The sequence below is a fragment of the Gekko japonicus genome, unplaced genomic scaffold, assembly GCF_001447785.1.
Source record: "Gekko japonicus isolate JY-2015 unplaced genomic scaffold, Gekko_japonicus_V1.1 scaffold893, whole genome shotgun sequence".
In the NCBI taxonomy this organism is placed as follows: domain Eukaryota; kingdom Metazoa; phylum Chordata; class Lepidosauria; order Squamata; family Gekkonidae; genus Gekko; species Gekko japonicus.
In genome coordinates, this window is record NW_015170302.1 from 442,233 (window position 1) to 460,132 (window position 17,900).

A 17,900-nucleotide genomic window follows, 5' to 3' on the forward strand; every position below is an offset into this window, starting at 1 on the left:
AGAAGCAGAGGCTGCCCAAGAGAAAGGGGCTTGAGGATCACTAATGCTTCAGACGGAGGGGAAGGACAGCGTATGTGTGTGCAGGGAGGGAGGGAGAGAAATGAAGGTCTTTGTGCAATTCAGAAACTGGTTAGGGAGGACTGCTCTAGCTCTTGCTGGTCCGTGCCATAATGCCCCCACCCGGCCACCTTTCCGAAATACCTACAGACTTTAGTTCCAGATCTTGAGGAAGCTGTCCCACGATCCTGTGGCCACAGCCATGCCATCGTCAGTCACGCCTAAGCAACTGACACGGTTGTCGTGGCCAGCTAGGACACCTAGAAATTTAAGAGGAAAAGGGGGGGGGGGAGGAGAGAGAAATGAGTTACAGAAGGGCAAACATTTCAAGAGCTGCTAAATTCCGACACAGAATTCATTACAAGACAGATTCAGAAGACGTGTAGGAACAGACATCAGGCTTTTCGGGTCACTCCTCCTGGCGGCCAGGTGACCTTGAACCAGTCACACTCTCTTAAGCCTAACCTACCTCGTAGGGTCGTTGTGAGGATAAAAAGGAGGGGAGGGGGACAACGTGAGCCACTTTGGGTCCCCAATGGGGAGAAAGGCAGGCCCAAAGGAATGAATCAAATAAATAAATGTAACGGTCACAAGAAACTTCCGACAGGTTACAGGAAGATGTGCCTATTTAATTCGGAGCTCAAGGCTTCTTCTGCATGCGCTCGTGACGTTCCCTCGCGTACGAAAGCTTTCCTGCTAAATTCAAGCAAAGCGTAAAGTCCACGGCTCCTTGACCGCTGGAGCTTCTCCTGGGATGAAACTCATAGGAGAGGAGCTCTTGCACACAGGGACTCCGTAAGCGTGCTGGAGCAGGCACAGTGGTTTCAGCTGGGGGGGGGTCGCTGAGGGCACACCACAACTGGCATCTGCCACTCAGCCTTCCGTCTAGCTGGCACGCTGAGGACGGAGCCCTCTGAATGTGGTTTAAAGGGAATCTCCAAATACATTTACTTGTGTCTGCCAGAAAGCCCGAGGGCCACTGTTTTTAACAGTTCTCTTGCCGACTTTCGGGAGAGTGTTGTGACAGACTTTCCGTATAAAATATGTATAGCGTGATGACAATTACTGCCCATCTCCATAATCCATTAGAGCCATAGAAATGTCAAGGAAGACTCCGATCTGAGTCAGCAGCCTCCACGCTTCGAGCAATAAAAACCTCTGCGCTTCCTGAGGTCCAGAGCCAAAACTAGCAAGCGCGAGGGGCTGAGAGCATCCTGAAAAATTTATGGCTCCTCGTAGAAAGCCAGTCTCATGATGTGGCTGCAGGGGCGAGGGAGCGGGTCACGTGAGCATCACTGGTGTGGGTGTGTTTATGGGCCGAGCAAAGGAGAAGAGACAAGGCGGTCTTCCTTGACCGCTTGATCAGATCAGGAACCTAGAAGGCCGAGCAGCTAAACCATAAAGCAAAAGATAGCCATTGACCACAAAGTGCACAGTAGCTGCAAATTAAAAACATTCGTAGAGCATAGATAAAAACAAAGAGGTAGTGGGTGTGGCATCACATCCATCAAGACATTGCATACAGCAGCAAATATAAGTCACACATACAATAACCACGCACACATGTAAGAAGGTGTACAAAGTGTGGTTATGCAAAGTGATAGTCTCTGATGGGTGCGGGCTTCCTCGATCTATGCAGGCCTGATGGACAGCAAAACTTGTACCACTATTATTTGGAGCTGCACTATTCCATTGACTCGTGTACTACCTGCCTTGCCTGGAACGCATATTTTATACTTTTAGTGCTGCTTGTTCTTATTTAGAGCACTAAAGAAGTCCCTCGGGGCCGAAACGCGTTTGGTCGAGTGGCTATTGTGTGTTTAACTTCAATTTGTTGCTTACTTGTGTTTGTCGCTAGCCTGATCTCATCGTATCTCAGAAGTTAAGCAGACGGGAGACCACCAAGGAAGTCCAGGGTCGCTCTTCACTTGGCACCACACACATATATATATATATATATTTTTAACAATGCATTTCTCCCCTTTGTTACCTCACCTGGATGGGCCCGGCTACCCTGATCTCATCATATCTCGGAAGCTAAATTAGCTGCGACTTGGCTGGCCCTTGCACAAACAAGAGTCGCTGGTGGGTTGAATCCCTCCTATGTCTTTGGGAACTAATAACTCTGCTTCAAGAAGAAGAGGAGGAAGAGGAAGAAGAAGAGATTGGATTTATACCCCTCTCTTTACTTTGGAGTCTCAGAGCGGCTTACAGACTCCTTTCCCTTCCCCTCCCCACAACAGACACCCTGTGAGAGAGGTGGGGCTGAGAGAGCTCTTGACAGAAACGGCTCTTTTTCAAGGACAGCTCTTATCAGAACTACGGCTTGCCCAAGGTCATCCAGGCAGGTGCAAGTGGAGGAATGGGGAATCAGACCCGGCTCTCCCAGATTAAAGTCTGCGCACTTAACCACTACACCAAACTGGCTCTCGCACCAAACTGGCTCTCACATCCCTCAATCATTGGAGGGGTGTGTGTGTCAGAAATGCCAAAAGGAGACAAGTACGATCCTCTCAGTTCTAGGATTCTCAGTTTGTGGATTCTGTGATTGTGGAACCCTTTGGCTTTCCCCTCACAAGGAAGGTAAATTCTTGCCAACTCATTGTGTCAAATTAAGTATACAAGGGGGCAAAGCTTTGATACATATTTGTAACTGTGACGGGTAGGCATCTGTAATTGCTATTCAGAGGAGGAAAATTTTGCTGAGCAGAGTATTTAGGGTTATAAAATCAGCAGCTACAAATCATTACTACTTGACAGTTACCGTTACCCTTTTTTTAAAAAAAAGCAGGCGTCAATGCTCAGAGGAATACTAAACAGCTTTTAAGTACTGCCGCACAGCACAACTGCCAACTCGTCGCCTGAATCATCCCGAGGAGATACTAACAGGGTAATATCAAGCGAGTGTGAGGTTTCTTCGTACATCTGGTAGGTGGCAGGTATTGTGCTGCACACGATGGGGAACATGTCCACACACTTAGCTCCATGTACCCCGCATATCCACACGCATACAAACACACAGGGATCGTGGGTCTAGTTTGAAAGCAAACGAGATGAACGAGCCAAAATAAATGCTACACTGTTTTCACATATGACTATCCCTGTTCTGCATGCAAATTTGATTTCCTGAGGAGGTGGGGCTCCAACACACAGGCTTCTACGTCCTCGTGCATGCAAGGGGGGGGAGGGGGACATTAGGAAGGCAGGGGATCCAGTCTACCAGAAATTCTCTACACCATTCAGAGACTGCCACAGGTCTGAAATAAAAGTCTCTCCTTGGGGTTACAGCTACTCTCTCCCCTGCCGTCTCCCACCACTCACCTCGTGAATATAAAAAAAGCATCCACCTGAACAAACGAAGCCCGCGCATACAAATTGGCACACTCAACCCTCAGCACAGCTTTTAAAAATCTGAACAGCAATTAGTGATCAAAAAGACAAACATGGGGTAATTAAGATGTCCATCTGGTATAACTTCAGCCCATTTTGCGGTGTTTATATCAAGCACTAACCACCACCACCCCCGCAACCCCGGGATCACCATCAATCATAAATAGGAGCATCTAAATCAATAAGGATGTTGTATGGATCTGACTCCTCTCCCCTGCGGCAGCAGGAACTGCACCGTGTGATTTTTCTGCGTAAACTCAGGTCTGGGTCTACCCTGATGGCCCATCCAGCCCCTTCCATGCTCTTGACCCCCTTCACCCCACTGCTCCTCCGGCCCTCCTTCCTTCAGAACGCTGGGGGCATGCACCACTTTTCTGGAGCCCCGAGCGTTCAAGAAAACCGCCGCTTACCCGCTCTGTCCGCTTTCAGCGTGTCCCACACATTGCAGTTGAAGTCATCGTAGCCAGCTAGGAGGAGACGCCCGCTCTTGGAGAATGCTACAGAGGTGATGCCACAGATGATGTTGTCATGGGAATAAACCATAAGCTCCTGGTCGGCACGGAGATCAAAGAGCCGGCAGGTGGCATCGTCGGAGCCGGTGGCAAATGCGTTGCCGTTGGGGAAGAACTGGAGGGAGGCAAGGGAAAGGGGCATGTGTGATGTGACAAGTGCAAAGTTCCCTAAGCTCAAAAAGAGGGAGTAGAAGAGGGGATTGGATTTATACCCCGCCCTTCACTCGGAGTCTCAGAGCGGCCGACAAACGCCTTTCCCTTCCCCTCCCCACAACGGACACCCTGTGAGGTGGGTGGGGCTGAGAGAGCTCTGACAGAAACTGCTTTTTTCAAGAACAGCTGTGCCAGAACTATGGCTTGCTTGCCCAAGGTCATCCAGCAGCAGCGAGTGGAGGAGTGAGGAATCAAACCCGGTTCTCCCAGATTAGAGTCCGCACACTTAACCACGACACCAAACTGGCTCTATGACGCTGGAAAGCTATCAGCTCACCCCTCGAGAAGTTCTTCATAATGGACATGCATCTGCTGGCAATAGACATGCAAGCACCCCTGGAATTCCAACCTCCCCCCCCCCCGCACACACACACACGTTCTTACGTACACATATGGCATTGATGTCCGACTCATGGCCAGTGAAGGTCTGCCGGCACATCCCTTCTCGGACATCCCACAGCTTTGCAGAGGCATCGCAGGCACCGGAAACAAAACACTTGGAGTCGGGAGCAAGGGACAGGCTCATGACGTCTCCGGTGTGACCAGTGAATGTGGTGGTTTGTTGGCCAGTTTCTATGTCCCACAGGGCGCTGGGCAGAGGAATGAAAAGAAAGCCATGAACCCTTTGAAGTCTCCAAATTATAGTAATTAGCACACACAGACAAAAAAAAAGTCATTCCTCCACACAGAAAATTAGCATGTCAGGGAAAAGTCTAAGTTGGAACCCTCCTCTTTGCCTTGCCAGCTCCTGAAGCGCAGAAGCACATTTCCAAGAGGTGGGTGGAGAATCCATCATGTCAGTCTTCAGTTGCACTCCAGAGGTGTATAGCCCGAAGAGGGATAGAAGACCAGACAAAAGTTGACCGTCTTGGGGGCAGCTAGCCCTCGAATAGGTGGGACAACATACTGGGAGACTTTCTGGCTCACAACTCAGCCTCTTAGCCCCCATATACTACACTGGTTCTCAAAGAGAACCCAGCCCAGGTACTACAGTCAAATGCCAGCAAGTGTTTCTAAAAGGCACAGGGAATCTGCCCCCTTTTAAGACTGCAGCCCAAGGACTCTGCATACGCCTTAAACACCCAGGACACACTTCTGCCCTGAATGGAAGGCCGCGTTTTGCTGCTTAATTAACCAGCAACAGCGGCTTGCTAGACAGCGGCAACTCTCCAAAATGAGCACAAATCATGTACCTAAGATGTGTCAATGGGCATGTACTTCTGCATGTGTCTTTAACAGTTTGTTTCCCAATGGAACCTAATCCCCCCCCACCCCGTAAGCGAGTAGCTTTTCAAAGGTATTAAGAACCCCAAGTATTGACTCTCATAATGTTCTCCTGGAATGGCATATGGTGGCACCCTCACACCCAACTATCAGTGCCCGGCTGTTTTACAGCAGCACCCATCATGGTCACAGTGTTTCTCCCACCTGGAGATGACTTCCTGCCGGTGTGGAGTTTCGCTCAAATAATGTGCTGCCACCTCTTGGCTCCCAGAGCCCACCTACTCTTATCGACAGCTTTAGCACCGCCAACAAGAATGTACAGGGAGAAGAGGGGCCTATTACAAAATCCCCGCAAGCAGCAGAGAGGGCCCTGCCTACGCCTCCCGATGTCAAAGCTTGCCACGCCACACTTCTAAACTGTGGGGAATATCAGACTAGCAGAGATGAGGTACGGGCTGCAAGGTCAGTTTCTTCTGGTCGCAGAAGGTCAACACTGATCAAAGTGGCTCCGAGAGGCCCCTTTGCAGGCGGCTCCTCTGCCAAGCTCCTCTGACAACGAGCGCACCAGAAAAGGCTGTGTTCATGCCACCATTCCATGCAAGCACAAAGAAGTGTGGTGCTGGGCACAGAATTCACCCTCCAAAGAACAGCCGGCTTTGGTTCCAGCGGCATGTTTAAAAAGGCATGCCAGGCAACACCTGGCATTTCTCCAAAGCCGGCAGAGTGGCAGAACCAGATTTCTGGTGGTTTGGCTCTGCTGGCTGACTTGGGCAGTCGCCCCTCCGGGCGACTACTAAAAACAGATTGCGTCACTTTTGTGCTTCGGGAGACATTCTGCGTGGTTTTCTTAAATTTGTGCAGATGGTAATTTGTTATCTCGTCCTGCCACATAATTTATTACAGAAAAAGAATACGGGCAAAGAAACAGTGTGGGGCAGTGGGCAGACTGTTGGGTGAAAACCAGGGAGCCGCAGGTTCAAGTCCCAACTCAGTCATCAAGCTCCGTGGGATGGTCTTGGGCCTGTCAGTAACTTTTAGGCTGATCGACCGGATGGGGCCACTGCAAGGACACACTTGTGTGCACGGGTGGGGGAAGGAATACATTCTGCCTGAGCTCCTTCGAAGGAAGGGTGAGATAAAAGTAAAGGCAATGAACAGTATGAACTAAGGTAATGCAGCTCAAGAGGGAGCAAAGCTTCCGAGACCTTGACAACAGGCTCTTCTCAGCGCTTATTTCTCTCAACTCTCAAAGTGTGGAGAACGTTCAGGAGTTATGAAATTTACAATTTTCATAGCACTTTCCAAGTGCTCAAGGATTTTCATGCTCAAGTTTTGTGGCAGCTTTTGTAACAGCCCTTTATAAGTAGATGGTTGTTATTGTCTCCCTGTTACAAATGGGAGAAGGTTGAAAGGGCCTCCAGTGAGTTCACGGGAGGGCGAGAGGTGAACCAGAGACCTCTTGTTGTATCTTTCTGCTGCTGTGCCAGCTCGGGCCCACATTAAGCTTTTGTCCGCTTATTGTGTGTGTGGATTGGAGAGGGGGGATTTGTCCCCTACTGAAAAATGAAAGCAGGGCTGCGGTAAGCTTAGAAGGCTTCTATTTATCTGTTTCTGAAGATTTCTCTCCAAGGCCTGGCCAAGACATGCGGCAGACTCTGCTAGCAGAACCAGCTGCATCACTTCAGGTTGTGTGTTGTGTAGGGGGATTTTTTAAAATGCTTTTCCATGCACAAATTCTCCGCAAGGAGAAAACTAGCGCAACAGAGAATACAGTGGTTAGACCACTTTACCCTCTCTCGTGCTTGCCTCCATTTACATGGAGTTGCTCCATTTATAGGGAGTTGATCGGCAGCAGGGAACCGGGGTGTGTGTGTGTGTGTGTGTGTCTGGCAACCCTAGGCATCAGTCTACTCGGCCACTTTAGGACTCTCACCATTCCAATTCCGACTTCATTCTGCTGAGTGTGTAGATCGGACCACAGCCACCGCTTAATGAGGGCTTGCAGCCACCTAAATACTGCACAGCGGTGACCTCCAGTCACAGGCACGAAGGAACACTTTGCCACATTGTGGGCAAGCCCTCATGCAATGCAGATTTACACTGTCCCTAGCATTAGGAGAAGGTTTTGCTCCACAATATTAATGCGCGAGCCCGTCGCTATAGAAATGCTGTTGGCCTGGCTCTTACCAAGTGGTATCTCCGGAGCTGGTGACAATCTGATTATCGTCCACAAAACGGCAACATGACAAGTAGCCTGCAATGGGAAGACAGAAGAGGGGGGGGGGGAAACAAGAGCCAAATATGTCTCAGAAACATCTCCGGATTCCCATTCCGCTCACACCCGATGACTTAGGTTATCCACTGCTGCCTTTTCTTTGGTAAATTGGTCCAAAGCGTCTGGACACATTTCAGTGACTTTTTAATACACTGAAACAAGCACGGTAACTGCTGCAAAGAATCCACAAGCTAAAAGGGTAAAAAGGGGCCCAAGGCCACGTCACACGGCCACTGCTGGCATGACTAGCCACTTTTCTCTCCCACCCCGACTATGAACTGAGCACATCCACTCCAAACAAGAGAGGACCACTCAAGCACGTAAACAGCTCAGCCCACTTTTAGGTTGGGCGGGGGTAGGAAACCGCAGCTTGCCATATTAGCAGCACAGGGCTGCCAGCTCTTCCTGTGTCCTTAAGCTGCTCAGGTAAACATGGGTCCAGGCTGCCTGATCAAGCAAGGGTGTTTCCAGAGAAAAGCGAGGCCCATTAGTCATTCCATCCTGTCTTTTGTATCTCTTCCAAACCACAATATCAGACACTGCCTTTTTTTTTTTTTTTGGGGGGGGGGGGGAGACACCCTTGCAAAGTTTGCATCCTGGGTCAGAATGCTGTCAACACATGGAGCTTTCTCCACTGCCCCCCCCCAAGCTACCATTTTCTGTCTCCAGCTGCAAAAAACAAAAACTTTTATAGATGCTCGTTTTCCAGGGTTGCCACCAATGCTCCCTCTAAGCTGTGGAGTCTTGTGAGCAAAAATTCTACTGTGTGAGATCTTGGCATTAAAGTTGTGAGCAAGCAATTTGGCTATGGCATAAATCAGTCTGCTCTGGAGCCCTCCTTCCTGAGCGAAGACAAAAATGCGTGAGCCGGCAGCTAAAAAACTGGGAGCTAGCTCACGCTAACTCATTTTAGAGGGAACGCTGGTTGCCACGGCCACCAAGGATCAGTGTCAGTATCCCAGCATTCTCTGTATCAGTATCCCAGCATTCAAGCTCCTGTACATTCGTGTTTTTAAAAAAAACACACCGAGAAACTGCACCGTGTTCCAATACGGTTTAATGCATCTGCTATTCATTTCATTAGACTGGGAGCTCTGGCTTTGCTGGATTATAAATAACTATCCATTGCTGAGTAACCTGAGTTCCCCTCTGCGAGCCGTTTCCAGAGGGTTCCCTTTAGTCTGTATCAGTAAAGCCTTGCCGAGGCGGAAAGCCAGCAAGACACAGAGCCCGCCTGAGGTTTCCTCTTAAGAACCGCTAAAGGTTTTTCCGGAGCCAAGCTGGCAACCTCTGGAGGAAGAGGCCTCTGCGCTTGGCCGCACCTCGAGATTTTGTTCCTTTGCGGGAAACAAAAGGCAAGCGTAAAGATGCGACACGGCTCTGGGGGTTGCCAACGTTGCGAGATGGGACTTCTCCTGAGCCAGTTCTTTCCCGCTGCTCTTCTGACGTACTGCTACTAAATCCAGGAGCAAATGGAAAAGCTGCAGGGGCACTGCTGAAAGTCACTCGACTGTCTCTGGGAGCACAGAGATACACTAAACATAGCGAATGGCTGCTCCTCCGTGTACTCGCCACCAGTGTTCCCTCTAAGCCAAGTTAGTGTGAGCAAGCTCACAGTTTTTCAGCCTCCAGCTCACACATTTTTGTCTTCGCTCAGGAAGGAGGACTCCAGAGCCAACTAATTTATGCAGTAGCCAAATGGCTCGCTCACAAATTTCATGCCAGTAGCTCACAGAGTAGAATTTTTGCTCACAGGACTCCACAGCTTAGAGGGAACATTGCTCGCCACCCCTGCTTTGCAGCCAAAAATTGGCTCCTGTTCCAAAACATAATGCAGAATGACAGAGTCTCCAACAAGGCATTCATTGGGAAGGGAAGCCGAAGAAGGGTCCGGGTGCAGTGGAACGAGGCCTGACTCTCTCCTGCCCTCCCTATGGTGGTCCTGTTGATGGTGGAAAGTGGGACAGGGATGGAGCTCGAGCCAGACAGAAGGCCAAGAAGCAGGAAGCTGGTTGTGAGAGCAAGACACCGGCACCACCAGGCGGCCCCAGCACACCTGCAACTACCTGCATTCCGAAGGCATCTCAACACTACAAAACTTGGAAGTCGTTCCATAGTCACTTCCTCTCCCCAGGAATTTTATTTATTTATTATCAGATTTACACCCCACCCTCCCAGCCAGGGCCAGCTCAGGGCGGCTTACAAAAAGAGTAAAACACACAACAGACAGTTTAAATAATCCTAAAGCCAAATAAAACATTCTAACATTAAAAGGTGATAACAGTGAAGATACGGATAAAGAAATTTTAAAGATTTTAAAAGATGGCGGCCAACCTTCAATATACCATCCTAGTGGTCAGCCCCTGGATCTAACCTTATGCAGCTGGCACAGGCTGTTTTGATGACTTCAGGGGACAGGGTTCTCTATCGGGGCGGCCCCTCCTAACTGAAGGCCTGGCGGAAGAGCTCCGTCTTGCAGGCCCTGCGGAACTCCATAAGGTCCCGCAGGGCCCTGATCTCTTCTGGGAGCTCATTCCACCAGAGAGGAGCCACCACCGAGAAAGCCCTGGCCCTGGTTATTGCCAGCCTGGCATCCTTGGGTCCAGGGAGGGTCAGTCGGTTTTGGGACCCTAATCGCAGGGGACTACAGTGACAGGGGACTACAGATTTCTAATACATTCACAGCCATCTTAAGCAAACCACAATTCCCAAGATCCTTTGAGAAAAGCCATGACAGTGAAATTGGCATATAAGCAATATAACTGTACCAGGCACATGTACCTTAAGATCTAGTCATGACTGCTCCATCTGCATGAAGGTGAGCCAGAGCCCAACTCGTTTCCATTAGCGCTTTAAGAATGCTGACTGGAGTGAAATTTAGCTTGCAGGTTTACGTAAAAGCATCACGAGGGTGTAAGTCAAGATTTAAAGTTACGCGCAAACAGGACTAAGGCACCGGACATTGAAGAAAGAAAATGCCTCGGTTCCTGAAATGTTGTTTACAGTGCAAAATTATTTTCAGCTTGTGCAGTGTTGCACTTGGCAATGTGCGATTCCTTTCAAGGGACTCTTGTCGGGTTTGGGGAAGTGAAGGACAAAGATTTATGAAGTGACTGCAAAGACCGAGGGAAGCTATTAATGCTTGTTATTTACATGCTACTGCTCAAAAAGCAAGTTTTAACTGCTACACTTCCATGCTGTCCCCCCAACACCTTTATACCAACGGGGGGAGGAATGAAGCACTGAACAGAATAAATATAGCTAGTTTGGCAACAGTTAAGACCTGCAGGCGGGCAGGGCGCGACAGCCCCTTCCAACAACGCCTTGCATCTGCAGCACAGCACATAACACAATTTCTGTGACAGGATGACTGGCTGGGACGGTTCATTCAAGCAACTTGCTCAAAGCAATCCTATCAAGCTGGGTTATGGAGCAAAAAGATCCTGGAAAGCCGCTGAATTGTCTTTCGGGCAGTTGTGGCAGATGGACCCCACTGTGTACGGACTAGCATGAAGTGACTCTATGCTACCCGTTAAGACTGGGGTACAACCAGGGTCGGTTCCAGGTTTTGGGATCCATCTGCCCACCACCAGAGCCCCCCCTCCCCTCCTCGTGCCCTCCTTACACCTCTACACCTGCATCCTTCCGCCACCTGCAAGTCCTTCCCCCCCCCTTGCTCAGTTACCTGCACCCTCTTTCCCCCAACAGCGCTGGGCAGTGTATGCGGCTGGGAGTGCTACTGCCACTGGGAATGCCACCACTGCACAGCACCCCCCCACACATACACGCCCTTCCTTAATGACTGTGGGCAGCTGGGAGCACAGGTACAGAGAGGCGGGCAGGGGTCAGCAATGGTGGCCCCACTGGAAGTCCTGGGCCCTAGCAACTGCCCCACCTTGGGATATGCTGACGCCAGCCCTGGGTACAACTGCAGGTGCTCTACAGAGCTCCTCTGCATTCGTGCACACCCATGCAAAGCCCGAAGGAAGCAACTGCTTGGCAAGTGGCCGTCAATGCCATACCCCCTGGACAGATGCAGGAGCTGATCTACCGGCATTTCAGAAGCACTACCAGCCCTGCCCAGATTCCCACACATACCTACACACAGGGCTCTACTGGTAGCAGGAGCTCCTTTGCATATTAGGCCACACACCCCTAGTGTAGCCAATCCTCCAAGAGCTTACAGTAGCCCCAGTAAGAAGAGCTCTGTAAGCTCTTGGAGGATTGGCTACACTAGGGGTGTGTGGCCTAATATGCAAAGGAGCTCCTGCTACCAGTAGAATTCACTTGGAGCATGGCAGCCTGGAAGGACCCGCTCCCTTTCTTCTTTACGAGAGCATCCCCCCCTAAAGTTCTGGCCAGCCAGGCAAATGGCTGTTTGCGAGCTCTTGCTTTACCTGCTCCCATCAGAAACGGTACATGAGAGCTGGAGTGTGCCCAGCAAAGCAGAAGAAGAGCGCAGCCACGTTTCTCTTCACGAGCTCCTCAAAGGGGTGACCCTGTGTTAACAGCTGCACTAGACCACACCTCTGGAGGTTGCCTCCGTGTAACGCAAGAGTACGAAAGGGTTACTGAGCAACAGGCCACAAGCAAATAAAAGCACGCATGGACATATGAAAACTGCCTTATACTGAATCAGACCACTGGTCCATCAAGGTCAATATTGTCTACAGACCGGCAGCAGCTCTACAGGGTCACAGGCTGAGGTCTTTCACGTCACCTACTACCTAGTCCTTCTAACGGAAGGTGCCAGGGATTCCACATGCCAAGCAGATGCTCTACCACTGAGCCACAGCCCCTTCCCTAAAGGAGAGATCCCAACTAAGGACTTCAAAGGTACAGTTGTGCAAGTGTTTGCACGTGTGTATTGAACTGCAATGTTAGTGCCTTTACACAGTTTCACAACAGCCAGTCACACGTGGATTTTAAGTCTTATTAAACGGCTTCAAAACCTTACCTAAACAAAAACAGAAAACAAAGGAAGGAGACAGAGATTCCCTTCACATGCTGATACATTATTCGATCAACCCAAGAAGAGTGATCATTCATAAAAGGAGGAAGCAGATAAAGATACTAAACTAAGAAATCACAATTATGGCAGTACAGGCCAATCTTCCAAGAGAAATCAGAGACACTGCTTGCATGAGGATTACTTGGTTTCTTTCTTTCTTTTTAAAGCTGGAGAAACAAAAACATCTTGAGGGTGACTGGAAGCAGACACTTACCTGTATGGCCAGCCAGTTCACGGCTGACACGTACATTGCCCTCACGTGTTTTCAGGTTGTAGATGGAGCAGATGTTGTCGAGACCACCACAGGCCACGTAGTTTCCTGATGGGGCATATGCACAGGTCATGACCCAGGATGAGCGCAGAGGAATGGCATGGACCTAGAAGGAAGAACACATGCTCAGCCAGCTATTTTGCCAGGATCCCGGGCCCCAGGTGGTCAAACCACAAGGGCAAGGGGCGAAGTGGTCACCCAAGGCAGTCGGTTCTGGGCACTAGTAAAGAGACAGCCCACATGGCAAGACAGATTTAAGCCACTGGAGTCCATGCAGGACGTTTTCCAGTGAGAGGTCTGGTGAAACTGAACAGGAGCTGGAGAACACAACATCTCCCCTGATAATTAGCAAGGGCGCCATCTGGATGCTCTGCTACAGATATCAAATTGCTTGGGGCCGGCCCTTGACCTGATGATGATTCATTCCTAAAGTTCTTTTGTAGAGAGCCAGTTTGGTGTAGTGGTTAAGTGCACGGACTCTAATCTGGGAGAACCGGGTTTGATTCCCCACTCCTCCACATGCACCTGCTGGAGGACCTTGGGCAAGCCTCAGTTCTGTCAGAGCTGTTCTTGAAAAAAGAGCAGTTTCTGCCAGAGCTCTCTCAGCCCCACCTACCTCACAGGGTGTCTGTTGTGGGGAGGGGAAGGGAAGGAGTTTGCAAGGGTCTCTGACACTCCCTTGGGTAGTGAAGGGCGGGGTATAAATCCAATCTCTTCTCTTCTCTTGTATCCCTGTTAGGTAATATAGTTTTCCCTCTTATTTATCTCCAACACTATCTACCTCCTCTTTCAGAACTCAACTGAAGGGGAGGGAGAGACAAGCCAAGAAGACTGCATGATCCAATCACGAGGCCGCATGTCACAGAAAGAACCTAACTTCAATGCCTTAGTGATCAGGTAGGATGCAAATAGAACAAAGGGAAAGGGGTGTTCTCACAACATCCAGGAGCCAGCGAGGTGCCGTCAATAAGCTTCTACAACCTTCGTGGAGTGAATTGAAAGCTCTTGTTATCCTAACGGTCGCAAGCAGGTCTTTAGAACATTTCGAAATTTCTAGCTGGTGCCATATTTTTGGAGCTCGAACGAGTTACGCAGCTCCGGGGGGGAAAATGTTTCCATTCCTAGACGTTAACATGAAATTTTTAGAAGCCCAGGCAGCTGGGATGGCTCCAGTTCCAGCTGCGTACAGAGTTTGTTGATCATAGATCTATTTAGAGCAGGGATGAGCTTTCTGAGCGTGCGGGCCGTACCATAACTCTTCCCACTCCTGTTTTTGTGATGTGCGTGACCGAGAGATAACAGCTACTGTGGCATCTGTAACTAAGACGGAGGTGCAAATCAGAAAAGGAAAAAAAAAACAACCACCACCCAGGTCAGATCTCACCTCTGCCAGGGACATGCTTGTAAGTTCAAGCTCAGATCCATCTGCGTTATGGAAAAGACAATGCTGATCCACCTTACAGGGTTATTGTGCTGATTCATTAATACCCCGCCTTTCTCCCCGATGGGCATCCAAAGTGGCCGGCATCCTTCTCCTCCATTTTATCCTCACAACCCTGTGAGGTAGGTTAGGGCTGAGAGTATGACAGGGCTAAGGCCACCCGGCGACTCCATGGTACGAGCAGGGATTCAAAACTGGATCTCCCAGATACTAGTCCGCACTCTTAACCACTATACCAGACTAGCTCCGTGTATGTGAATCAGCCTGAACAGCCCAAAATGCTAGTGTTACCGGCGTACACAGCCTGCCCTACAGCTATTCCTTTAAAGAATGGTCAGAATAAAGGCAAAATTCCTTTTGCTATCACGCAAAGACAGCAGATTAGTTGTTGTAGATTTTCCGGGCTGTATGGCCGTGGTCTTGGCATTGTAGGACCTTGTTTCGCCAGCAGCTGTGACTGGCATCCTCAGAGGTATAACACAGAAAGATGTGTTATACTCTCTGTGTCAAGGTGAGAAGAAAAAGGGTAGGCAGGTAATTTATATCTGCTCAGGAAGGTGGGGTAGGGCTGAGTCATTATCTTGTAGGAGTTCCCCAGGCTGTGACATGCTAATAAAAGAGCTTTCCTGAGGAGGTTCTTTTGCATATGGATTGGCTTTTGAAATTCTACAACAACTAATGAACTCCGGCCGTGAAAGCCTTCGACAACATAAAGACAGCAGAACTTACAAAACCCACCTGACAAGAGAAAGGCAGCTTCCGCCTACAAAGAAATCACCAGCCTCTGAGGTTTACAAATAAAGTATAATTAAGAGACTGTAATGACATAAAACCAAGTGCTTTAAAATGGTTCTTTTGACATTACAAATGGAGTCGGGACCGGTGCTCCCTCTAAGCTGTGGGGTCTTGTGAGCAAAAATTCTACTTTGTGAGCGACCGGCATTCAAGTTGCGAGTGAGCGATTTGGCTCCTGCAAAAATTAGTCTGCTTTGGAGCCATCCTTCTTCCTGAGCTAAGACAAAAATGTGTGAGCCAGAGGCTGAAAAACTGTGAGCTAGCTCACACTAACTCAGCTTAGAGGGAACACTGGTCGGGACCTGGTAAATGCAAATACACCTATCAATTTGACTATCACATGACTGATCCATAAGGTGTCCCACCGTCTCTCAAGAACCTAGGGTGGGATCCAATGGTGTGTCCCAGGTTTCAGGCACACCTAGATGACATTCTTCCTCTTTGCTGCATCGCGGTGCACTTTTCTGAAATCAGAGTGACTTTCTAAGGAGCACAGGGAGTTTTTTTTCCATGTGCTGCTGTTTAACCAACAGAGTTCCAAATCACCTTGGGTGCCCAAGAAGGACTAACTGAGCGGTGCTCTGGATCCTGGCCTCAGAAATTCTGCTTTTCCTCATGTTCCATTATTCCTTCTCCTCACATTCTTAGCTTCCTGTTGTTCCACGCCCATAAGTGCTCAAACTGCGTAGCTGCATTTGTTGCATGCCCAGAGAACTGCTACGAAGTAACACCCTTGAGGTCTTTTATGTTTTCTTGATTGGGAATTAGAGGAAGCAGCATGGGCTGGGTTTCATCTGCCAGCTGCCAAGTGTGGGGCTACAACAGGTCATGTGCTCCACTGTTTAAAAAGTCAGCTATTATAATCGGCAGAGAACATCTACCTGGAAGCTGACAAAACGGGTCTCAACATGGTCGCTTGTACTGCATCACTATGAAAGGACGTGTTCCTACAGGCGCTTCCCCCCTCTTTCGTTAGAACGGTCATCGCCAATGTTCCCTCTGAGCTGTGGAGTCTTGTGAGCAAAAAATTCTATTTTGTGAGCTCCTGGCATTAAAGTTGTGAGTGAGTGATTTGGCTCCTGCCTAAATTAGTTTGCTCTGGAGCCATCCTTCTTGAGTCTAAGGCAAAAATGTGTGAGCCGGGGGCTAAAAAACTGTGAGCTAGCTCACACTCACTCAGCTTAGAGGGAACACTGGCGCACCCTGCACAACTGCTTAGCTACAGCACTGCTGCTTGGGGATATTTTTAGACTTGACTTTGTACGGGTAATCTATTCAGAGACTTATGAAAATACTAATCTAAATCTACATTCTGGTTATTGCAGAGTTGTCGTCCAATTTCCTGGATTTGATGAATACTCTCCACTGACAAAACACATGAAACGGGGAAGGACCGTGCACACGCAAAAGGAGGAACAGAAATAATGGTCTCCGATTAGATCAGGGGCAGGGAGTTTCCAGTCTGTTGAGGGACTTCCTTTGGTGGAGGGGGTTTGCCAGCTTCAAATGCCTGACCCCCATCGGGGCACATAAACTTGTGCTCGCTCTGGAGGAGAGACACTGGGGAAGGGGGAAAAACCCCACTCAGCTTTCACAAAGCTGGCCAGAAGTATGCACAGAGCACCAGCAATAAAAATAAAGGCAGGGGGGGGGGGGGGGTAATGCATGAGAATTAGCCCCTCTTCTGCTCAGTGAAACTGGATCAAGTTTAAAACAGACTGACTGCACCCTTTAGACACTCACAATCAATATGTTTTTATTCCCACCTTTACAGCAGAAGCTGGGATTCAAATCTGCAAGAGTGAGTGATTGTGAGACAAAAGCGGTGCAAGTTGGTTGGTTCTGGATGAAGGAGGGCCAAGCGTAGGGCTGCAGTCCTGTATATCAACGCAGCCGTTCGGGACATGACTGATCCAAACCGGAGACGGCTCCACCGTGCAGTTACGGCGTGTGCAATTAAAAATGAATTATATGTTGTCTTTCCTATCCCCTATGAACATTGTTAGTCCCCTGTCTTAAAAGTGTAACTGTAAATCACTTTGAGCCCACTTGTGGGAAAAGCGATTAATAAATCGAAAGCATTATTATTATTATTATTATTATTATATTATTATTATTATTATTATTGTTGTTATATATGGTGTCAGTGAAGGACAAGGCATATGGAAACAAACAGATTAAGAGCACAAAAACTGTTTGTATATCCAGGAGGCACCACCTCCTGGGTGGGTTCTGGGAAGTGGAGGGGACGGCTTCCTAAGATGCAACAGCAAACCCCTGCCCTGTAGGCCTGTCGGCATTTTGCAGCTTCTCACACACATCACCCACTCTGATGCCACTGTGTGACAGAGTGTTGGACTGGATGGGCCATTGGCCTCATACGACTGTGGCTTCTCTTATGTTCTTATGATAATTCTTTGAGGGCTTCAGCACAATGATTAAATGTTTAAAACATGAAATTACCCCTTCTTCTTTCACGAGTTTGGGGGGAAAGATCTCAAAGGTCACGACAGTCTACCTCTTTCCAGTATTCACGGACAGTTTCACATAACAGAAAAGTGCCCTATATGTTAATACACCTTATATAACCAAGTCCAGGTAACATGCAACTGCAGGGAGGATGAGAAGGTGCCTCTTTGTTCCTTTTCATCACCAAAGAGGTTCAAACCTGAGTGACGCTTTGTCTCTCACCCAGCATGTGTTTCCAACGG

At 49.0% G+C, this 17,900-nt stretch overlaps 1 protein-coding gene and 1 long non-coding RNA gene across 3 annotated transcripts in view; one reads left to right on the top strand and one right to left on the bottom strand.

The window, feature by feature from the left end:
* LOC107116095 overlaps nucleotides 1-17,131 on the top strand; it is a 60,923-nt gene extending 43,792 nt beyond the window's left edge. Inside the window, exons 2-4 of the long non-coding RNA XR_001482695.1 lie at nucleotides 13,747-13,850; nucleotides 16,515-16,616; nucleotides 16,964-17,131. This is a non-coding gene — a long non-coding RNA (uncharacterized LOC107116095). The remainder of the gene's footprint in view (nucleotides 1-13,746; nucleotides 13,851-16,514; nucleotides 16,617-16,963) is intronic.
* GNB1 (guanine nucleotide binding protein (G protein), beta polypeptide 1) overlaps nucleotides 1-17,900 on the bottom strand; it is a 45,052-nt gene that overhangs the window by 3,909 nt on the left and 23,243 nt on the right. For both annotated transcript variants that reach the window (XM_015417956.1, XM_015417955.1), the window contains exons 6-10: nucleotides 12,897-13,059; nucleotides 7,584-7,650; nucleotides 4,561-4,762; nucleotides 3,858-4,074; nucleotides 206-317 (exon numbers count right to left, since the gene is read on the bottom strand). In XM_015417956.1, the coding sequence (XP_015273442.1) occupies nucleotides 211-317; nucleotides 3,858-4,074; nucleotides 4,561-4,762; nucleotides 7,584-7,650; nucleotides 12,897-13,059 (756 nt within the window). In that variant the 3' untranslated portion in view covers nucleotides 206-210. The remainder of the gene's footprint in view (nucleotides 1-205; nucleotides 318-3,857; nucleotides 4,075-4,560; nucleotides 4,763-7,583; nucleotides 7,651-12,896; nucleotides 13,060-17,900) is intronic.